At 40.6% G+C, this 24586-nt stretch overlaps 1 protein-coding gene across 13 annotated transcripts in view; it reads right to left on the bottom strand.

Annotated features, from left to right (window-relative positions):
* The window catches only part of FAM13A (family with sequence similarity 13 member A), a 337331-nt gene that overhangs the window by 25170 nt on the left and 287575 nt on the right, over positions 1-24586 (bottom strand). For all 13 annotated transcript variants that reach the window (XM_070790892.1, XM_070790889.1, XM_070790891.1 and 10 more), the window contains 6 exons: positions 20321-20397; positions 19919-19961; positions 10410-10557; positions 1699-1912; positions 1099-1237; positions 286-367 (listed from right to left, as the gene is read on the bottom strand). In XM_070790892.1, the coding sequence (XP_070646993.1) occupies positions 286-367; positions 1099-1237; positions 1699-1912; positions 10410-10557; positions 19919-19961; positions 20321-20397 (703 nt within the window). The remainder of the gene's footprint in view (positions 1-285; positions 368-1098; positions 1238-1698; positions 1913-10409; positions 10558-19918; positions 19962-20320; positions 20398-24586) is intronic.

The raw sequence follows: 24586 nt of genomic DNA, 5'->3' as shown, positions 1-24586 counted from the left end.
TAAAAAGTGTTGAATTGAAACCATCATTCTTAGTTATTTAGGGGGGAAAAAAAAACCCTGCAGAATTCTCAGCATCTTTGATCTGGGTTTCCCTGTGACGGAGGTCATGGGAAGATACAGAGAAAGTGTGCCATGAATGCTAAGGGTCCTGGGAGTCAGCTTCAAGGAACCTGTCTTTCCTGGAACGTTTGAGTGGTAAGTGGCTCTCAGTGCGCAGTAAGATCACAGCTTCTGTGCTTGGCTTGTTCTCTGAAGACCTTGCCATAGGTCTAGAGCTTTCCCTACCTTTAAGTTGTTTCCGGAATTTGGCAAGGTCGTTTGTCCATTTCAGAACCTCTGGATTGGCTGCTTTGTCGCTGTGGGAAGGCTGCGAAAAGGAAACGTAGAGTAAATGTTTTGGAATTGGGGCAGGAGACAGAAGAGTTTGATGATCAGTTTGTTTTAAACAGCAAGGAAAAGCTGAGTTCCACTGGAATAATAAATGAACTGTGATTAATCAGAGCAACTTCACAGGTGGAATTCCATTATCCTTCTTTATATCTGGTTATTTTTGATGCTTTCAAAGAATTCCTCAGAGACAAAACGCTGGCTCGTTAGGGTCACGGACTTCCATGAGTCTATGACCTCTTTTCCATTATCTGCAGGGTTCACCCTGTCAGCCTAACAAGATAGAAAGCAGTGGAGTATATGATATTTTACACAACAACCCCTGTGAAAAATGTCTTTTTGTTATTCTTATAGGAAATACTAAGGATAGAGCTGAGAGAAGAATAAGGTCAGTACCAGTTAAATTTTATAAGATAATTCTGAATTAAGTTTTAGCCAAACAAAATACTTCACTTAATGATTTTCCCCATTTCCGATCACTGATCAATTTACAAGACAAATGCGAAAGCCTTCAATTCATTTGTAAGGATACACTGTGCAAGGAAAATGCTGACACACCATACTGGAGTTTATCGGGGTTTACTGCCCAGCGTTTACTGCCTTTGGTGATTCCCCACAAAGCTCCCTGCACTGTCCCCACTTCTCTGAGTAGTCCGCGCACTGACATATCGCTTCCGGGTAGGGTCCAGAAAGAAGCCAGTGAGCACTCACTCTGTACTTCCGCTCTTCTTCAAATCTGTCTTCAAACTTCCGGATCTTCTTCTTAAGGCTCTGAATCCTTCGAGTGAGCTGGGCAGGAGTCAGGTCCTCTTGCTCATCTTCGTAGGAGCCCAGAGAGGAGCTGCGGCGCCTGTGAGGGGCACAGTGTGGGGGTCAGCTTCCCAGGAGGGGTCACTGCCTGCTGGGAGGGGCTGGGGGGGAAGGGGTGTGGCATGGAGGGGTGCTTATCCTCTCAAATAAAAGACAGCTGACTGCGATTACATTTTGTGACCTTGAGCTCCGTATGTCCTGCCTTTTAAACACATCCAATCTTCTCCAGCTCACCGTTGCACCGGACAGAGCTAGGACTGAAATGTGGACTTCACAGCTAACTTGGAGAGAGCTTTGGAAAGGGGGCACTAACGGAGATTCGGTCGGTGATGCTGTAGTCGGGTCACAGGTCACATGTAAAGTTACAACAGAGCCTGTGCACTTGGATGGAGATATACTTACAACCTAGCTAAAAACATGACTAGCCATGGGTAACATTCCTCTCCCTTTTAAAGTTACATGGATGGAACGTCTGTGCCTCAGCAACACAAAGAAACACACCTCATGAAAGGGTGGGAATTGGGGGGAGAAGGAGGCACTTCCGTGTCGTCCAGGTACTGCCGGCTCTGCCCGTAAGCGTAGAAGCGGGGGGACAGCATGGGGTCGCTGTCCTCTTCCAGGAGCTGCCGAATCAGGCGCCCGGCCTGCGGGGAGAGGCGCGCTTCGTCAGTGTCCACACTCTCCTGTTGCCACGAGGAGAAGGCAGGGATAGGCTCTGGAAAAGAACAGGGGCAAGAGGGCAAAATTGTTCTTTAAAGCACACCTGTTTCCCAAGTTTTCTGAATGCATTAGGAGGCACTGAATTGAGGAGGCACTGGACGGTCTCACATTTTACTTATTTATTAGCTCATTTGTTTGGCCACACCACATGGCAATCAGGTTCTTAGTTCCCTGAAGGGATTGAACCTGTGTTCCCCGCAGTGGAAGTAGGGAGTCCTAACCACTGGACCACCAGGGAATTCTCAGTTTCACATTTTAGATCGAAGGTTCTGACTCAAGACGCTATGCCCTGACCTGAATCAGCGAATCTGAGCCATCATCTACTCTCTTATCTCCACCTTCACTTGCCTTCAAAAGTCAATGTGCTAGGGCTGCCCTGAGGAAAAGCCATTAAAGTGAGCTTCCAACTTTCCTGGCAGATCACTGAGGAGCACTTCTCCGCCTGAGGGCGTTATGGAACAGAAACGCCTATGTGTCTGTGAGCAAAGGGTTTGGCATCATGGCTGGACATCCATGGGAATTGGGTTAAGGAATCGCATTCGCCTTGGGAGAGACCATTGATTCAGGCTGTGCCTCTGCTGAGGTCACTCAATAAGCTGTTTTGTGTGCTTTTGCTTTAGCATGTTGGGATTTAGCATGTCTACAATGCATGGTCTGTATTTGGAACTTTTAGAGGCTACTTAAGTTGGATGGCATCATCAATTCAGTGGACATGAGTTTAAGCCAACTCCGAGAGACAGTGAAGGACAGGGAAGCCGGGCGTGCTGCAGTTCACGAGGTCGTAAAGAGACAGACATGACTGACTGAACAACAACATCAGACTGCAGTTAAAGTAAGAAATATGCACAAAAATAAAAAAGAATAAATCAGTATGAGTTATTTTAGACAATCTTGAAGAAAAAAAGGGGCACAAAATCCTGATTTTTCACTTTGTGAGGGAATAGGGTGGCATTTATTTTTACTGCAAGACCTACCTTGTGTTCTTTTCCTCATTAAACAAATCCTATCTAAGATTCTTTAAGGATAGATCTCAGATGATGTATGGTATTTCGTTTGTAATACTTTCTTCATTTATAAAACAAGGTTATGTCTTAAATACCCTTGTGGATATTGTCATTTACACAAAGCTGGAATTTGGCCATGATCTTAAATTCTGGGATTCCCTCAGTTTGAATCATGGAACAATTGTCCCTTCTGCTATCGAAGTAGTTCTAAAATCCACAAAATCATCTTAAACAAGGGCTTACTTAGTATTTTACTTAAAAAAAATCATACTGTAATCATAGAACATTAAAGCTGGTTGAAACTTCATACAACAAAGAATCCAGTGACTTTTCAACTGTGGCTGCACATCAGGGTCACAGAGGAAAATATAAATAACTCCTAACATACTTTCCTGATGGCTCAAGCTTCCCTGATAGCTCAGGTGGTAAAGAATCCACCTGCAATGCAGGAGACCCTAGTTTGATTCCTAGGTCAGGAAGATTCCCTGGAGAAGGGACAGGCTACCCACTCCAGTATTCCTGGGCTTCCCTTGTGCCTCAGCTGGTAAAGAATCCTCCTGCAATGCGGGAGACCTGGGCTCGATCCCTGGATTGGAAGATTCCCCTGGAGAAGGGAAAAGCTACCCACGCCAGTATTCTGGCCTGGAGAACTCCATGGACTGTATAGTCCATGGGGTCACAAAGGGTTGGACATGACTGAATGACTTTCACTTTTTTCTTTTCTAACATACAGGTCTCACACCACCCAAATAGAATGTGTAGGTGAGGATCCAGATATGTGAGACACAAACACAGAGTCTTTAAAAAGCTTCTCAAGTGATCATAATTCAGTCAGGTTTGAGAACTACTGCTTTGATTCAACAGTTACAGATAGGGAAACTGAAACCCAAGGAATTCAAGAGCAAATACCTAATTAGTGATAAGAGTTGGATCTAGAAACTCAAGACTCCTGCCCTCCTGGACACTGCTTCAATTTAGAATATGCCAGGCGCTTCAGGAACAGGGATGACTATCTTAAAAATGTTAAGATCCCACAGTGTAGTAAGACTTAAGCACATTAATAAAAAAAAAAATTAACCTCATGTGTAATGAGGTCCACAGGTTCTCAAAATTTAAAGACAACCAAGTCATCTTATAACACAGATGACAATATAAATACTTTAAACAATCAAAGCATGTTAAAGACAGAGTCCTGCCTACTGAGTCTCAAAGAGTGGCAGAGAATAGACTTGGCTACAGCAGGAGACAAACAGGAGTTGTTTCATCATCTGTACTGATGCGGTTGGCTGGCTCCTCCTAAGTGGCAGGGCTTAGATATGAGCAGCTTGGTACTGTCGACAAGAAAAAGTGAAAGTAACTGAGAAGTGAGGGGAGATGAGGGAAGCAGACGGTGAGTGGAGAGTAATCCCTAGAAAAATAATAAGAATGTAATGTGCAGTTGCAGAAAATGGAATTATTAAACCGACCAGATGACATGTATTTCATAGGACAGCAGTAATTTTCTATAAGGACTAAAATCAATGGAGCCAGGACAGGGACAGGGTTAAGATGGCTTGAACAGTCAAGCAGAAGGCAGTGGTAAAGGAGCAGAACACCCAGGGGAAGGCTTTGATGGTTGACAGGGAAAACAAAGTCTGCTGTTGATGCTGGCATGCTGCTGTGCTGGCTAGTTTGACATTTCTGTGCATCATACCTTAGTTTGAAAGGTGTTATTTTAGGTCCTGAAGTACGTTAATCTGTCTGAATCTAGCAGAATAGCTTTTAAAATATAGTACAACTAATCTTTGAGTTTTGAACTATGTGGTCTCTATGTACCATTTCTACAAAACACAGTACGTGTCTGTGACCATTAACCAAGTGTGTCTCCGGTAAAAAGTAAACTGTGATCCTGAGTTAACTACAAAATACTAATCACGGAACTGAACTGTGCTTGTTTGATGCTTTGTGACTAACATGGGGCCATCCGTCAGATTGCCTTTTTGTTAGTCTTCTGGGCCTCCATTCTTGATCCATCACTTCACTGATAAGAAGACCAGATGTGCCATGTTCCTGGTGTCACCAGTGGTATATATGAAGTACACAGCTGAAGAAATTCTAGCTCTGTCTCTTGAATTCATTTTTTAATTTTTACTGTATGATTCTGTTTCTTTTTTAATGGAAGCATAGCTGATTTAGAATGTTGTGTTAATTTCAGGTATATAGCAAGGTAACTTAGTTTTATACATATATATGTAATATTTTTTCTTTTTCCATGATAGGTTATTACAAGATATTGAATACAATTTCCTGTGCTATACAGTAGATCCTGGTTGTTTGTCTATTTTATATATAGTAGTTTGTATCTGTTAATCCCAAACTCCTACTAATTTATTCCTCCCTACCCCCTTTTCCTGTTGATAACATAAGTTTGTTTTCTGTTTGTGAGTCTATTTCTATTTTATAAACAAGTTCTTTTGCATCATTTTTTCAGATTCCACATATAAATGGTTTGTCTTTCTCTGATGTTTCTCTTAGTATGATAATCTCTAAGAGATTCGTTACTTTAAAACAGAGAAATATGATAGCATTAAGAATTTCAGCAGTAACAAAGTAAAAATAAATATTTCATCATTAAGCGCAGGTAGAACAGAAGGGAAGTTTTTCACCTATGCATCTGGAAATGCTTATATGATTTCTCTCTCTCTTTTCCCTTTCCTTTAATTCTATACAGTCTTACAACTTAGGGCTCCTATTCAAAAGAGTTACATAATTATACATAGTTCAATATAATGAAAGATTCAGTAAGACCAACTGTTCCTCTGTTTTGAAATATTCTAAGAATACAAGGCTATCTCATGGGTTTTTTTTTTTTTTTATCTCATGTTTTGATAGTTGGTGCTCAAATAGAATAACAAGACTGAACTGAGAAGAACAACACAGTCCATGATAGTATGTCCTATGCATTACCCACCTGCATAGAAAGCCAATTTGAGGATGTGTTCACTGACAATTCCCAATTGTGGGCTTGAGGAATAATTTACATTTTAACCAGTAATTCTAGAGCAATGAAACAGACGAGGATATTGCAAGATAATTATTCAAAGGGACAAGAGAAAAGATTTGAGGCTTCAAATTAGATTTTCATCTTATAGGACTCCGTAAAACAAAAGTGTTTCCCTCTCTGGACCAGAATTCCCTGGATATGGTGGTTTTGATTTTAGCCATGTGTCTGGTCGAAAAGAACTCTGGTCATAAGTACGGCACGTCTATTAAAAATTAATCTGCCCAGGTTAGCTGACATCCCAGCAGGTCAGAAATAACAGAGAAAAGAGCTGTATGCTTGCTACCTAAGTAACAAATAAGAATAGGTCCCTGGGGAGCTCCAGTTCAGACAGTACAGCACACATGGAAATAAAGGAGATTCACTGTGGGAGGAGAGAACGCAGCTCTGACTGATGCTAATGCGATCACCGGGTCGCAGCTCCTCTCTGCATTAGCTGGCTGGATCCATTTACTACACAAAAGAAAATGAGCTACTGAGATGATTTTTCTCTAAGAAATCTGCACAGAATTAAGGGAGTTGATGTTTTCCATGTCTCATTTTTAACTGCGTATGTGTTACTCAGAGTCATTCCTACTTGGTGTGACGTCATACAGTCTTCCGAGGAGGCTACCCAGTAGTGCTGGAGGTATATTTACATCCCAGATACAGGGACATGGAAACCCCATTGGTGGGGGGTCTTTACTGGGAAAATCCTTTCATAAAATTTTCCTTAGAATTCCAAAATGTAACCTGAGAACAATGACTGTTCTGTTAAATTTTTCCAACAGTCTCACCACAAACTATCAGAACCTTATTAGCCCGCTTCATCAGTCCAAACTAACACATGGTTGTGCTGAGCACTCTGTGTATGTTAGCTCATATAATCCCTGCAACAAATGTACTAAGTAGATACTACTACAGCTGTGCTGCGCTGTGCTCAGCTGTCTCAGTCCTGCCTGACTCTCTGCAACCCTATGGACTGTAGCCCACCGGGCTCCTCTGTCCGTGGGATTATTCTAGTAAGAATACTGGAGTGGGTTGCCATTTCCTCCTCCAGGGGATCTTCCCGATTCAGGGACTGAATCCACATCTCTTGCAACTCCTGGATTGGCAGGCGGATTCTTTACCATGGAGCCACCCAGGAAGCCCCTACTGTTTGTTATTATGTACTATGTCTCCTATTGAGACCTGCTGACTAACTTGACCACAAAGCTAGTTAAGTGGTAGAGCCAGAATTTGAGCTCTCCATGTGTCTGCCTCTTAACTATCATAGTCCACTGCCTGCTATGACACTGACCTAGCATTGCTTAAAAGAGGCATTTAGGTGGAAGTCAGGAGACTTTGTGATCTTAAGTCATCACTTTGCCTCTTTTAGCCTCAACTTTCTTAGCTGTATAATGTGAGGGTTCAGCTGTAAGATCTTTAAGATTCCTTGCTTCTCTAATATTTTTTAAACAGAATTTCCTGCCCACAGTTATTTTTGATAAGATAAGCAGTAAGTGATGAATAAGATATCTGAAGTGCTTTATACCCTTTAAAAAATGTTCTATAAAACTTGATTTCACCAGGACAAATCTAATAGAGTAGCTGAGTTTTTACATCTTAGTACTTCCACAAGGGTGTCCTAAATCAACATGAGTTGGCTGATTATGGACATTTTAATTATGTAACTTTCAAGGGTTTTAAATAACTAAGACAGTTCATTTGATTTGGGTGTTCATTTAATTTTGGAGAGGGCGAACTCTAGTAATAGTGATGATAATGATGCTTTCACGTGGACAGATCAAATAATATGCCCTAATACACAGCTACACATAAAGGAAAAAAGATCAAGCGTGTATTATTTATCTGTCAATGAGTGGGACTGGACTCTGATCCTCCATTCACTTTGAGAGGGTTCCACTCATAAAGGAAAAAAGATCAAGCGTGTATTATTTATCTGTCAATAAGTGGGACTGGACTCTGATCCTCCATTCACTTTGAGAGGGTTCCACTCTGAGCAGTCTATGGAACTCATTAACAGCTTCATTTTTCTTTTTATTTTCCCAATACCATATGCTTCAGAAGCCACAGAACATCATTTTCACATGAAAGCTTACACTGTAGTGGCCAGTACTTGGAGGTTGCTCATTAAGTACTTTCTCACCTGATATTCTATTATTCTACATGTATGAGAGAGTATGAGCCATGGCGTGGGGAAGGAGAACAAGCAAACAAATCAGAAAGTGTTGGTTACACTACATGGGAGTCTGGAGACTACTGATGGAGACTTATAGATGGATACTGGTTCATATGGTTTCAGTAACTATATATTTTGTTGCACTGGTTGCACAGTTTAAATTAGTACAAAGTTTATTCCTTACAGGGGAGTGACCATTTTGTTTTTCACTAAACTTATAGAAAAAGGTGATATTTCAGTGGCTTAAATGATTACTTTCAGCTTAACTATCCTTCATGCAAAATATTCCTTTATTTGGACTATACTTACAGCTGTATTAATGCTAAAATGTAACTTGGATACTTAAAATAAATGAATAAAAATAAATATACTGAAAGCACTAACCAAACAATCAAAACAACCTTGAAATGAAACCATGTAGATTTTTGAGGTATGCAAGTTCAATGACAAATGTAGTAACTGGCAAAAAGAAAAAGTTAAAACAAGTCATTTTATAAATTATATGGATAACACAATCCTAATAAAATGTATTTTTTTTCTTGGCATAAGCTTTAAAAATTTCACCCAGTTTCCCAATACAAAATGTTATTTCCCTCATATTATTATCTGGCAGAAAGTTCTTAATATAAAGAAATGAAATAGTTCTAATTATAAGTTAGCTTTCAACCAGTCTGGAGAGATTTTTTCTGCTTTATATTTAGCTTCTTTAAGTATGTTGGAAGGGACTAGAAATTTATGATTAAAAAAAATCCAACAGCTGAGTCCACTTCAATAGGAGGAGACTCTACTAGCCCCTTTCCTGAATAAATCATCAAGATAATGTAGCCAATTTGAATTCTGACCAAAAAATCCTAGAGCTTTTAATCTAGAGCTGTATGTTAATAATATAAGGAGACCATATTCTTGAAGCCCAAACAGCATTTGTTTTGGCTACTGCTTTTTTTTTTTTTATTTGTGCAACAGTGGCTACCATGGGACCTTGGTGGGGTAGGCTGTTTTTAATGTATGAATTAAAAGCACACCTGATTATTTCAAAGTACAGAAAAGAACAATAAATACTACCCTGGAATGTATCACTTAAAACAAAAAACCTTGAATTTTCCCCCCAGTGGATAGCTGGGAAGATCTGACAAAGATCTCAGATTCACCACCTAATTACACGAAAAAAAAAAAATTGGAATGTGTTTCTTATATTGCAAAGAGGGAAAATCAGAGTAAAAAACATTTTGATTTCATTTCACTGAAGCCCTGGATTCGAGAAGTATCATGGTGCTACTATTTTTCACCTTGTGGTCTTCTTAGATCATCTTAAAATCATTAACATAATGAATACTTTTTGGTTAAGAAAAAAAGAGGTGGGGGCAGAAGACAAGCAAACTTAGGTGCTTCTGAAAAAGACTGACTTTTTATTTTAATAGTTGTGATTCTTTAAGTCGTTGTGTTAACTCAGGCCACGGCTCTGAACTCAGGAGCACAATTTCCCCCTCTCTCTACCTTCAGACACACAGACCGTCTAGAGGCAGATGGGCACTTATTATGGAGACACTCTGATACGTGTCTGGATGCAGACATATGGATCATGGAAGAACAGCAGCTTGAGAGAACTACTGCAGATCCTCCCTGAAATACAGGTTTGACAAGATAAGGATATCCTCTTCTTCTGCAGAGATAAATGTCTAACATTTCTGTCAAAGATCTCTAGGAAAACCAGTCTCAAGAACTATATTACAGGCTTTCAATACGAAGCACTTTTATTCAGTGTTCTCTTTGATAAGCAGATTCTTTATGTTTGCTAACCTGGATTTTAAAAATTTATCCATAAAAACAGACGTAGAAGCAAAGCAAATCAAAGTATTCTTCTTGAAAAATGGGGAGGAGATTTAATGAGGAAGGTAGAGGGTTGGCACGTAGCAGGGGGAAGGTTAGTAACACTGACAGCGAATCCAAAATGCACACCAGTTCTGTGTTACTCAGCTTGGTACTCCTAGAGGGAAAATGCACTCACATCTCAGTGCTCCTGGTAAGTCAGAAAGAAAAAAAAGGGGCTGCAAGGTGACACCAGAATAAAGGGCGAGCACATTTTTCCTTCTTAGATCGCAATCACTCTAGGCAACACCAAACGTGACACATTCCTATGTCAGGGGAAGGATTTTCGGTCATTTAGAAATGTGGCTACTTCTGCATGCACAGCTCTCGCTCTCACCCACGCACCCAACATGCTTCTCCTTTCTGCTAATTTACATGTGATTCTCCAGTATTAAATCATCCAAATTTCTGATGACCTTACCTTCCCAGCTCTTCTGGTCACACAGTGCAGTCAGGTCCAGCTCAGGCACTTCGGACACAAAGCTCTCCTGCTGGTCATCAGCATCCGGAGTCCTCTGCAGCTTGCTGTCAGGCAGGCTGGGATGCTCCTGGATCTTCATTGTGGGGTTCTGCAACAACAGCACAAGGTCCTCAAATCTCTACTGCTCACCAAGACCCAAAAACGTCTGCAGCAATTCCACTCCTGCTGAACAAAACCTCCCAAGCCACAGCTGCTGGTGTCCCCGGCACGAAAACCAAAATCACAGCCTGATGCCCCCTGGATGTTAGCTGGTCACTTGCATGCAAAAAGCAACTGCCATCTGCGTGCCTTTAACTTTTCTTCTGGGAGAAAGACAAGATCATTTCCGAGGGCTGTTCTTCCTGATAACTGCTGGCAGCTGACAGACTGGATGATAACTGACTGGGGCCAGGAAGGAGGGAAAAGGAGTTTGTGTTTCCTTAAAGGAGTATGGCTCTCCAGACTGTAAACAACAACCCAAAACTCAGCTACCGCTGTTGCTAAGGCTGTAGCAGCAACATGGTGTCTCTCTCATGCAGCCTTCTCTGCCCCTTAGGTAAACAGTCCTGCAGGGCCAGGAGCAGAAGCTGTGCACACGCGTGCTCTCCTGCTGGCCCTGGAGGCTTAGAGCAATTAAGCGGGGCTAGCTGCACATTCCCAGATTTCCTGTGACTGTTTTCGCCACACTGTGGGGAGAACAGACTATTTATGGAGGAGCTCTGGGTATTCAAGCATTGTTGCGCAAATTCAAACAGCACGGGTGGTGGTGGTGGAGGGGGTGGTTTGCTAGCTACCAGCTAGCAGTAAGGAATACGGACTCTGGAAATGAGCCAAAATCATACAGGGAGCATGACTTGTTTTATTTTTTAAAGTAAAAGCCAAGAGCTGGCAAGTCGGCAAAGCGTAATTTATATCTTACAAATATGCAACTGTCACTTCTTTTCCTACTATTCATCTACTCTGAATATTAAATACTCAGCTACCCTTGGTTTTATTTACTGGTGGCACCTGCACCAGGCGGGGACATCGGAGGAATGGGAAAACTCCCCCTCAACACAAGGCTATCTTAACTAAGCGATTTTATATTTTTTAAAATGCACTGCAATTTAGTCTTTTTTTACCTTGTTCTTTTGGCATCCAGTAAACCCAACCATTGTCATACTCCCCCGTCACAAAATTATAAACAAAAGTGCTGCCTCACAAAGACATTTCTCCAGTAGCACAGATTTGTACAAAAGATTTTCTTTGAGAATAACTGGAAATTTATTTGAGCAAATATATCATCATTAAATTAAAAAAAAACCCCAAACATCTGGAAATCATAAATGATTCTGTTAATGTATGAGAAATGTTCTTATGCTTAAAATAAAGCACTACTAAGACTTCCAGCTCCTTTTAATAGCTATTCAACCTACTTTGATATCACCAGGGGAATAGTCAGGGCTTTTACTACTGTATTTCCATGAAATGAAGCATTTTCTTCACATTTGGGATAAAATGAAATATCACCAATCAGTTCGTGAAAGTCAGATGGAAATGCCAAGTAAATCTGGGGCTTTAAGACACTTTAAAAATTCTGCTTGTCTATTATATGGGGGGGGGGGCAGGGGGGAGGAAAACATACACAGATTAAGTATTTATGCCACAAAAATCATTTGTTCCCTGAGCTGAATCCTAATGAGACCAGCGTTGAAGGACCCAATCTGGCACTCAGCTTTTTAAAAGTTACAGAGTCAGTCACCAACCATTTGTGTGTGTGTCAGAACCTCATATAGCAAATAAACATTTCTTCAACAAAGAGCTCTAATACCTGTTATACTTAGAGACAGATAAAAGGGAAGAATATAAAAAAATGTGATTCCATGGTGTAAGTATGGCACTTTCTTCACCAGGAACATCTGTGAAGCGCTGACCCTGTGAGGCGGTGGAGCGGATCGGGGTTTTCCTCCCAGGCAGACTTGGGATTGAAAAGCAACTGAGCAGCTCGGTGCCCTGGCTGAGCTGTTTCATCTCTCTGAGCCTCCACTTCCTAAACTATAAAACAGCATTAACAACACCTGTCTTGCATGGTTCCTTTGAAGATCTGAGAGGCCTCTAAGCATGGTGCCTGGGGCAGAGACACACAAATAGAAGTGATCCCTCTTACTATTATTAGGCACCATAGGAAGATGAGTAAAAAATTGCTACCTCTCAAAACGCTCAAGAGAGGAGTTAGAGGAGGCTTATACAACTGCAATTCAAGGAGAAACGTGCTACAGCAGAGGGCAGGGCAGAGTCTTGGATGCATTCAGAAAAAATATTAGAGAAAAGGGGAACTCGTGTTCCTGTCATTGATCAACAACAGTAAAGGTGGTTTGGGCTGTGGGGGTCAGAGGGGTCGGGGAGGAGGGCACCCCATACAGAGGGGAGGAGGAGGAGAGGCTGTGGGCACAGAGCTGAGCAGGAGCAGGGGATGCCGAGTACAGGAGAGATGAGGCTCGGGTGCCAGCCTTCAGCACAGATGACACGCATGCTGGATGAGCAGAGGCTGGGCTGACAGAGGCCTTGCACGCTGGGCTAAGTTTGGATTTTATCCTGTGGTAGATAATGGAAAGTCATTGAAGGATTTTAAAAAACAGACTAGGGGACTTCCTTGGTGGCCCAGTGGCTAAGATGCCACACTTGCATTGTAGGGGGCCTGGGTTTGATCTCTGGTCAGGGAACTAGATCCCACAAGCCACACAGTGAAACAAATACTTAACAAAACAAAAAGACTAGTAACGGAGAAATGTGTGTTTTCCAGGCTGATGTCTTAGGCATGGGAATGCACGCTGCTGGGAACACCTGCAGGCCTAGAGCTGGGCTCACAGGCAACCTGTGTCCTCTGCTCACACCAGCTGCTGGCTTTGCTCCCCGTGTCCCCTCAGAGTGCTTGAGAGTCTGCGGTGCTTGACATGACACGTGGGAAATCCCCAAATTCCGCAGACACACAAGCTGACTTAAAACGTGTACTTTTTATGACTGCCACATGTGAATTTGCACCAATTTCAAAGTAAAAAAAATTAACTAGAAATTAATTAGTTAGAAAATTTTTCCTAAGTTTTTGTTTTCTCTAAAATGTCTGGGTTTATTCACTCCTTCAACAACACAGTTTGGTGCACCCATTCTGTCCCGGGATCTGTGTGACGTGCAAGCTCCCTGCACTTAGGAGCTGACATTTAGAGGAATAGACTCAACTGTGCTCTGTGGAGCTCTGGAAACTTGATTTTGGTGCAAGGCAACAGCGGACTACCTCATGCATTGGTGAGCTGCCCTTCACGGTGTTCACACCAAGTGCGGGAGCTAGGGATGTGGGAGAGGGAGCACCACCCTAGGTAGGACACTGGAATGGACGGCCTTGACAGGACTCTATTATTCTAACAAAGAGAATCAGGTCTAAACCTTACTAGTTTATTCAATTACAATCTCATGGACAGAGGAGCCTGGTGGGCTACAGTCCCTGCGGTTGTAAGAGCTGGACACGACTTAGCGACTAAACTCCCACCATTCAATTATAATAGTGTATATTACATGTTATATACATGTAATAGGGCTGTCTATTATATATCTGGTGCTAGAGATACAAAGAAAAATTTATTTAGTCATTATCTAAGAAATACTTTTGAGGGCTTATGACATGCTAGATGGTTTTTTAGACATTGGAGAAACTTCAGTGGCCCAAATGAATCTCTGTCCTAATGAATCTTACAGAAGGGGACAGTTAATAAAGAAAAAGAAGTCAAGCAATGACATAGACTACAGAGAAAAATAGAGCAGCGTAAGGAGGATGCTGAAGGGAGGGGCCATGGCCTGCTATCTCATATTGGGTAGCCAGGGAAGGCCCTTCCATTAAGGTGGCATGTGAGCAGAGGCACAAAGGAGACACTCTTTGAGGCAAGAGTATTCCCGGAAGAAGGAAAGCAAGTGCAAACGCCCTGAGGCATGGTCATGTTGTGTATGTTTAGGAACAGCAAAGAGGTCCCTGTACTTGGAGTCAAGAACGTGCGCTGTGCCATAAATAACAGGGCGTCACTCACACTGAAGACCTATACACACACGAGCTTGATCTACACGAATTTCCAGACTCCCTGGCTGATCTTCTGCACAGCAAGGGAGAGATGTGTCCTTCATAAACCCACACGAACTCACACAGCCGTGGATGCACTTGGCAGGGCTCGCTCACCAGCACATTCACGGCCCTGTGCTGCTGGGCTCTGACCAGTCCCCCAGGGTGCTCTTTTTCTCGTCTGCTGCTGTATCTGAAGACCTGATTCCCAATTTCTGCGGACATGGTCACCTTGCTGGTGTTTGCAGAGGGGGCTGATAGCGTGAACCCAGGTATACATGTACATGGAGTAAGGATACCACTTTGTAGCAACACATGAGCCAAAAACCCCTCTTACTTCAAATATCTGTCAGCCTAGTCTGATGAGGCACGTTGCCAGGCTTCCCACCCTCTAGTAGTCTTATCATGGAGCATCGGGCCTGCCTACGTGACTGTCTGTTTCTCCTATTAGATCATTAATGTGCAAATGTCAAGGACAGTCTTAAATACCAAAAATATCTTTTGGTTTCAACTTGCGTTGTTTACACAAATTGTATCTTCAGTTAAATCCAGGTAAATGCATTCATTTCATAATTTTCAACTCAGAGATCCTTGTGCTGTCACACACAAAACCCTGTAAAAAATGTGGCACCGTATGAAAACATGCTAAATATTTATGTGATGAAATAAACTGAGTGACTGGCTCTTAGGAGGGACAACATGGCATGCAGATATGGGTTTTAGAGTTAGAGATCTGAGTTCAAACACAGGTGACCAGCAGCAAGATCTTCAATGAGTAAACTTTAAGATTCTTTTTGTCTAATACAGGACCATAACTTCAAACAGTTGGGAAGATAAAGTGAAAAATATGTAGTGTAAAAAGAGCTAGCTTGTCATAACTGTAGAAGAAATGCTAATTCCACTTATACACTACCTCCCTTTCCCATTCATTCATTTGGAAGTGTTTATTGAACACATACTACGTGCTAGGCACTGGAATTACAAGGATTAATGAGACAGGGGATTCAGAGTGGAAGGGATTCACTGATCATATAAGTGCCAAGTCACATGCATGTTATAGAAGAAAAGCACAGGATGCTAGGGAGCAAACAAGAGAGCTCACCTAGCCTGGGGCCACAGTTTACATTCCATGGTCAGGTCAGGGAGCCATTAACTACCAGTCTATCCACCTGACTCCTCTTAAGACTTGTCCCTGGCTGGCTGGGCCTGGCCGGACTTCACTCATTCTGCTCCTTCTTGTTGTTCTTCAGTCTCTCAACCACGTTTGACTCTTTGAAACCCCATGGCTTGCAGCATGCCAGGCTTCCCTGGCCTTCACTATCTCCCGGAGTTTGCTCAGATTCATGTCCGTTGAGTCGGTGATGCCATCTAACCATCTCATCTTCTGCCGCCCTCCGCTCCTTTCCTGGCCTCAAATGGTGAATGTTTGTTCCACCCCTTCTCCCTACCTGCCTGGGATTTGGATAGGAAGTGGCAGGACAGCTCACCAGAGACGGGCAGGACAGTATCAGCGCCCTCCACAAGGCAGTGTGCACAGGAAGGAGCCACATGAAGTGTAAACATTTACTGTTTGGCCTGACAAGAAAGGAAAATAAACATAACAAATTCCCCAAATTCATGTGAATTACCAAGCTTCAGTAGCCTTTCAAGACTGGATGGAATTGGAAGTGAATCTAAACAAACAGAGCTTTTCAAATCTTTCTGGTTCTAGTTTCAAAACCAGTACTTGTGCTCAGTCACTAAGTCGTGTCTGACTCTGCAACCCCATGGACTATAGCCCGTCAGGCTCCTCTGTCCATGGAATTTTCCAGGCAAGAATACTGGAGTGGGTTGCCATTCCCTTCTCCAAAATCCTAAAGCTTCCATGAAATACAGTGAGGCTGAAATAACAGTCATCCATTTCATAAATACTTGTTGATGAGGATATTTCAGAATTTATCTCAAACCTTCTCAATGCAAATACAAGCCTTCACTTAAGCTCCTGTGATAACTAATATTAATTCTCATGCTTGATTAGAAAGTCTTATCTTTTCTCCTTCTCTCTTCCTTTTTTTTTTTTTTTTGAAGCAGGATAAGAAAAAGGGAAATAGTCTTTTGTTTATTATGAATGTCCTGTTTGTTATCAAAGGTATGCTTCTAAGCCCTTCTAAGCAGTAGGCTTAGAAAGCATAAAGAATGTAAAAATATCTTGAAGGAATTTAACACTTTATTAACCTTCAACTTCTGACTATAATGACCTCTCCCAGATAATGGCATATTCTACCACATAATTAAAAACTTTTACATGTTTTGCTTTTCTGACAAAAGGATTAAATATAAGGTTATCATTTTACCGTTCTGGATTTTATACGGAACATGAAATACTTCAACAATAGAAAACAGCTTGTCAGAAGGAATCAAGCTGAAACATAAAGCAAACACTCCACAGAACTCTGAAAACCTGTTCTTTCAGGGTTATCTTTCAGAATCTAGAAATTGCTATTTTTAAGGACAACCTCTCTCCTGGATACTTCCACTTGTCAAATGAGTTTAAAAACAAACAACAGAACAAAGTCTTTGAACTCCACATGCTCAGGGAACAGGGGGCTTCAGCTCTTGCACGTGTCACCCTATTTCATCCAGCACGTATCATCCTATTTTATAAAAACATCAACCTTTCCAAAACCTGGCTGAAGAAATCATAATTAAATTGTTGGCACTCTGAAGTGACTCTAACATTTTTTCCCCCATTGCCAATGTGTCACTAAATGAATTTTAATACAAACTACTTTAAGAAATGCAGATGAAATAGAAAAGGATAATTCTCATCACTGACCATCTGAGACCTCAGCAGACTCTCCTTTTGGGTAAGATTAGGTGTATAGGTCGGAGAAGGCAATGGCATCCCACTTCAGTACTCTTGCCTAGAAAATCCCATGGACAGAGGAGCCTGGCAGGCTGCAGTCCATGGGGTTACGACTGAGTGACTTCACTTTAACTTTTCACTTTCATGCACTGGAGAAGGAAATGGCAACCCACTCCAGTGTTCTTGCCTGGAGAATCCCAGGGATGGCGGAGCCTGGTGGGCTGCCATCTATGGGGTCGCACAGAGTTGGACACAACTGAAGCAACTTAGCAGCAGCAGCAGCAGGTGTATAGGTAAAAGAAATTAACGAGACATGCAACAAAGGATTGAAATGAACAAAGGAAATGAAACTGGGAACATTACCATATCCATTCATAGTGGGCATGTAAATCTGATGTTATAGGAAATTGAAAAAAAAAATACCAGCTAAACAGAATTCTAGGAGGGGTAACCAACCTCTAGACTCACTTTTCATTTCTGCAATCTAGGAATTAGTGCAGTATTATCAGAAAATCAGACAATTTGAGCTGCATAAGTTTTAGAAAGTGCTACATATATTAAAATGTAGGAAATTATAATAGACTGTAAGCAAGGGAAAGAGGTTTAAAAATGGAAGTCAGATCTTTCACAGTCCTTCATCAATCATAAAGTATCTTTCTTTCAGTGAAGGAAACACATGCGGTCATGAGTAGAAACAGAATCCTCATCTTGTGGAGTGATGCCTTTTTTCCCTCCGTTGGTGCGGTTGTGAAAGAAGGATGACACGGAGAGCGTAGTCTGGATTTTAACTCACTGCCTAATTTTATCTCCTCACTGAAACGACCATGATGACAATGATTATTAATAGTTAGTGCTTCAGAAGTGCCAATGGTGGGCTAGGTGCTGATTGGTAAATGCACATGGGCAACACATATAAGAATAGTTCCTGGCCCGTGGAAGAAAGGTTTGAGATTCTTTCCCTGTGATGCATCTGCCGTGAGAGCTGTCCACAAAAACACCAAGACAAACGGAGTTCAGCACCCATTTGTTTGGGTGCCACTTGGAATTTATGAGTTAATGTTACATAGTTCATCCCAAAGGCTGTTCTCTACCCTTTTATCTCCTAAAGATAAGAGGCAGAAAAGGGGAGAACTGAGAATACCTCTCCAGGAGGCTGGCAAAGCCATTTTCTTTAAAAATAATGTTCAATGGCATGATGAGTAGGTGCTCATTGTGAGAAGAGGAAGGGAGCAGAAAAAGGATGAAACAGAAGGAAACTAAAACAGTATCATGGGGACACTGTGCTCTGAAAAACTGTGACTAGAGATGAGAAAGAAGGTCTGCTTTTCGCTTGGGTCCCAAGGAAGGAAGCATAAAGGAGTTGGAAAGAAAAGATGAAAGCAGTGGCTCACAAGCTATGAAGTCAAGGAGAAGCCTTCCCTCCTGTTGTCTGGCTGGGTTAATGAAGAAGTGCCCATGACAGATGACAAAGAGGAAATATGAGGAATCTAGAGGATTGGGGGGTGGTCGTGTCAGGTGGCCATTCATTTCCAGCAATTTTATACCAAATTCAACATAAGTGTGCGTTTTTCTAAGAAGGGGGTCCATAGCTTTTGAATTCTTAACTTTCTAGATTGGAAAACTTTATGGAGGTAGGAACTGCAGCTGTTATTAAATCCCAGCTCCCGGCACATTACCTGCACACAGTAGGACTCAATATATATATTACTGAACAACCCATCAGTGAGTGAGGTTACTGCCCAAAAATGATTAGGAATCAGTGGTTAGAGGGGGCGGTTCTATGCATAATTAACATATCAAGAGTCAGAATCCAAGAACAGGTTGAAGAAAGCTTTAATTCTTGCCAAAAAGAAAGCTGATCATAAGACTGAAGGTGCAGTTGGAAGCATTTGGAAGTAGTGAGTTATATACACAAGTATGAATGAAAAATGAAGCTCAGCACACTGAATGGAAGCCAGCATTGGGACAAAGGAAATCAAATACTTGGATCAGGAAGGCAATGTCACCAGAGGACAACAAGGAAGCTAGGAAAGTCACCGAAACTTTAAGATACAGACGATAGAAGGGAGTTAGACGTTATTTTCTCTGTCATTTACTTAAAACAAGATACAAAACTCAGGAAATGAATTTAATACCTTGAAATGATTTTACGTTAATTTGAAAATTAATGAAATTATCTCTGTGACAAATCCACTATGATTCACTATTATCTGTCTCAATCACTTAAAAAAATGCTTGAATTCATGGAAAATCAAACCAGTAGCTTTGGCTTTTGTCTTATTTTATGGAAAAAAATCTAAGGAGAAATCTCCCTGGTATTAAAGTTTATCTTAACAAGTCAAATAAAAGAATTAAAAAAAAAAACCCAAAGAATAGAGTTCTTACGATTTCTCAAGTAATTTTTATGTCTCAATGTTTGCCTTTCTCAACAACCGTAGTCCTGTCACGTAATCTCATCACCCCTTATTGATAAGCCAATAAATCTTCCCAGGGACAGTCCTGTCACAGTCACAATCTTACTTTTACTTGGTGGCTACTCACCTCAAGATGCTGGCTCTGTCTGCCATCCTTTTCATTTTCTTTGCTACAAACAAAATATAAACTGTCATTCTGTTTTATAATAATGCTTCTCATTCATTGAAATTATAATTTTACTTGTTTTAGAAGTTCAGTAGCTCTAAATAAAATTCTTATGAAATTAAAAAAACAAAACAAAAAATTAAAACCTAGAAACAACACAAAACACAAATATGGTTATCTGTCTTTAGTAGCACCATAGATTTTCCCATCCTCAAGCATTTTCCTTGCTATAAAATGCTGTTGGTAAATATAGAGTTTGTTAATTTTATGCTTTTTAGTTCTTTTAAAGCACACTGCACTAAGTGAAAAAAAAGTTTATTCACATTCTTATAAATGGCGTTAGGAGAAAACTCTTAAAATTACCTTCCATCGGATATCAGTTCAACATGATCAGATCCAGTCCTCTCATGAGATGGTGTGGGATTGAGATTTTCCATGTTCTGTAACAAAACAAACTACTCGTTGTCCAGCAGTAATGGTAAGAAGTACATAACAACAGACCCTTCTTTCTTTAAGATAGAAACATCAGATAATAAGTAGATATTAATTCTAGTCCTCAGATTCCCAACTTTGTTAAAATTGGTAAAATTATGACACTTTATTTGGAGAAGGCAATGGCACCCCACTCCAGTACTCCTGCCTGGAAAATCCCATGGATGGAGGAGCCTGGTGGGCTGCAGTCCATGGGGTCGCTAAGAGTCGGACACAACTGAGCGGCTTCACTTTCACTTTTCACTTTCATGCACTGGAGAAGGAAATGGCAACCCACTCCAGTGTTCTTGCCTGGAGAATCCCAGGGATGGCAGAGCCTGGTGGGCTGCTGTCTATGGGGTTGCACAGAGTCAGACACGACTGAAGTGACTTAGCAGTAGCAGCATAACACTTTATTATACACTGTTGGTATAAAATTGTATATTGAACTTCATCATTCCATTAACAAAAACATCTGACAGCAGCACAGAGATGGTCATCATGGCCTACAGTGCTCCTCTTAGGTACTGTCCACATTTTATAGGTAAGTAGAGCAAAACCCAGACTCTCAGAATATTAGGGCAGCATTAGAACTAGACCTGAGGAATCTGACTTCTAATGTAATCAGAAGCCAATGTCACATTCATTGCCTGTTTAACATCTTTTCAGTGTTTCTTGTCAAAATGATCTGAGGGGATATGCAGCTTGTATCTAAACTGCAAAATAGCCATCACAAAGACATGGAGTTAACTTAAGAGCTTTTTCTTCTGTGATATTTAATGTTAATCTTTATATTAGCCAAGCTGGACAAAAGTAAACAGGAAACGTACTTCAAGTAGCATGTATTTCAGACTGACGGAGAGGGCTTAACACTTATTGGGAGGCATATTAGTAAGATTTTTTGACTGCCTCTGTGAAAACAGCCAACAGTTTCTAAATACAACTCAGGTGACTGAGCACAAAGTAAGCCGTCCCCATGCAGGAAGATTACAAATATGCTAACAAGAGCATGTTTGCATTTGGTGGACTCAAACGCACAGCTGCCTTGGAGATTTGGACCTGAATTTCATTGAACTCAAAGATTCATTTCTGCATTAAAAGACTATTAAGTACAATCCATGTATTCTGTGTTGTCAAAATAAAGAACACATTGAAGCAACATGCATTCATCTACACATTTATAATCTTCCACTGTGAAAAGCCCATTGCAAAATACATCTGATTAAGGCTCACAGTGATCCTATGAAATTGAGATATACAAAAATCTCCACAAAACAAGCGTATAGAGTAGATAACTAATCTTGGGCTTGGTAGATAGATAAATTATTTTCCATTTATGGTGGTATGGTCAACTTGTCTGTGACTCTTAAAAGTTTAAAGCCCCAGGTTCCATCCAGTATAAAAACAAGGGAGACAACATACCATAAGAGTTATTAATAGTGGCTCTGGAGGCAGAATGTTTGGGTTTGACTCTTAGCTCCATCATTTATTAACTGTAAGATCCTACTGACTCTCAGTTTTCTCAGCTGTAAAGTGGGGTTGGCAACAATAGGGCAGTCGTAAGGATGAAATGAGGTAATACATGTAAAGTATTACGCTAATGTCTTATACATTTAGTGAATACTAGCTGTTGGTGGTGTCATTATGATTTCTAAAACTGTGTAATTTCCAAGGAAATATATTACTGCTATTTGCCCACAGTTAAGATGATGTCCCAGGAACTGGTAAGACAGTGTTTGTGCTTGCCATTACTACATATCCACTGACATGTTTAGATAATTTACACAGATAATTTTAAGGAATCCGAGAAATTTAAATATATATATGTATATATATATAAACATACAATAATATGTACATTTTTTACCTCTAAAGTTTGAGTTAGAAGAGGCTTCTCTAAAACGGCTCTCGTTAAGCCAGAGCATAGTTGCTCTTATTACTGGAATGTGATTTTCCTGATAAAGAGCAATCCATCTTTGACAAAGAATCTTTGTTCACACTGGTAATCTTCAACAGAGTATCAAAATCTTTAGTGTAAGATCTAGTGCAATAGTATTAAATTTCCCTGAAGCTCTGAAAGATGAATTCCTAGGGAAAGTACCACCCTCAACCTTCAAATCACATTAAACCACTGTCCATGAAATACCTTTAAATTATATGCAAATAACTATTCCAGAAGAAATAAAAATCTTCAGGTGGGAGGCTAAGATACATTCAGAAAGAACATAAAATAAACCATAATATAAATTTAAAGATATTTCAGTTAGCAGAATGTTAGATGATTGATTTTCTTTCCAAAACAGAAAGAACCAAGATACAATCAACATAGGCTTTGAGAATTACAGAAAATATATAGTTGTGTTTTACAATAGAAAGCTTTGCAAAAAGCAGGTGTGAAATGTGAGAAAGTTTAGCTGATTTTCATGGTTAAGACAAGTTGTAACTTCAACTCTCTCACCTCCTCCACTTTTAACAAAATGTTTGATCTATATGTTTAACAACTCTCTAAGGACCTGAATTTCTACAGATGTAACTGACAAAGGGTGACTTTCAAAACTGTTCAGTATTTCTCTCTAAAGCTTTGTAATCATCCCAGTTTTCATGTTGTCTTCCACACATCTGAGACTACTGTAGTCATAGTCTGCTTTCGCCAAAGCAGCATGCGAGAACACAGTGTTCCTTTGCTAAAGTAATTAGGTTGCCCCTATACCTTTTGGAAACCGGAATATGTGAAGAACGTGTTACAACTGGCAACCTGCAGCAATTTTTTAAAGAATGAGACTAACAAGGGTAGGAAAGATCTAGAAGTACATAACAAAAGTACCTATTTTCCCTGGGTGCTAAACACTTTATAGATTCTGACTTCCATTCTTTGCCTAAGGGTTTGGAGAGGGAAGATTAAGAAATAGATCAGCCAGTCCCCCACTTCACTGAGATGGGGAAAGGAGAAAATGAAATGGACAGGTCAAAGTAATGGCTGAAATTTAGAAAGCTTCCATTGTAAGACAAGGATGCTACTGGACTTTCAAATGCCCTGTAGTTAACAGTGCTGGTCTTATGAGAAAACAGAGGCTCAATGACCTCTGAAGGCTTTTAACTGTTTTATGTGCCAGGTGTGGTAAAAGAGGAGCTCATTAATGTTTTCATTTATTAAAGTTGGAAGTAAAAGAACTCTTATAAAACATGTCTTATTGGATTAATTTAATTTTAGTCTCCTAAAATTAGTATCTTTTAAAGGTAATAGATAATTTTAAGAAAGAGCAAAGGGCAGATTATGTCTTTAAGTATAATTTGATAAAAACTGCTTTTAGAATTGCACTAAAAAAGACAGACAAATCTAGTTCTGCCTCATAGAAGGCCTACCAGAGACTTTTGAAAACATACAAATTCTCTATAATTTACTTGGACAATTTGGGGGTGTCAGGAGAAATTGAATTTTAAGAACGATTCTCCTCAATTATAAAAATGACCTAAAATCTATAAAGAGCAAAAGCTTTAAAAAATTAAGACTGTGGAGCTTATTTTCAGTTCTTCCCCCTGGCCCCTTCTCTGTTTTGGCATTGACAGCTAGGCTCAAACCTGTTTGATCATTGAAATACTTGAAAACACTTGGAGCACAAACAAATTTGGCTTCTAAAACTATAAAATGCTGACAAAGCCTTTATATTGTGTGTGTGCTGTGCTTAGTCGCTTCAGTTGTGTCTGAGTTATTCCTCTGCCAATGGGATTTTTCTGGCAAGAATACTGGAGTGGGTTACCATGTCTTCCTCCAGGGGCTCTTCCTGACCCAGGGCTTGAACCCGTGTCTCATGCATTGGAAGAAGATTCTTTACCGCTGAGCCACCAGAGAAGCCCAACAAGCCTTTACAGATGACTTCTTTCAATATACAAACAATTCAGTTTGAAGGCTACATGGAACACTGCTAGGCAAAACAAGCTCATTATTCTAGCCTTGAGCTGTAAGAGAAGGTATCTGATATGTTCTCATTAACAAAGGATTCATGACAAATTTGAGTATTTTGTATTCTTTTGTACACTTCATGTTTTACAGCTTAAAACTGTATAAATTAATCCATATTCAAAAGGAATTCCTGGTACTGTAAGAGGACACCTATGGAAGAGCTTGCTAGCTGTCCACCCAAATCCATTCCACCTTTC

Source organism: Bos indicus, chromosome 6, assembly GCF_029378745.1.
Source record: "Bos indicus isolate NIAB-ARS_2022 breed Sahiwal x Tharparkar chromosome 6, NIAB-ARS_B.indTharparkar_mat_pri_1.0, whole genome shotgun sequence".
Classification (NCBI taxonomy): Eukaryota; Metazoa; Chordata; class Mammalia; order Artiodactyla; family Bovidae; genus Bos; species Bos indicus.
This window is presented reverse-complemented; position numbering and strand designations above follow the sequence as displayed.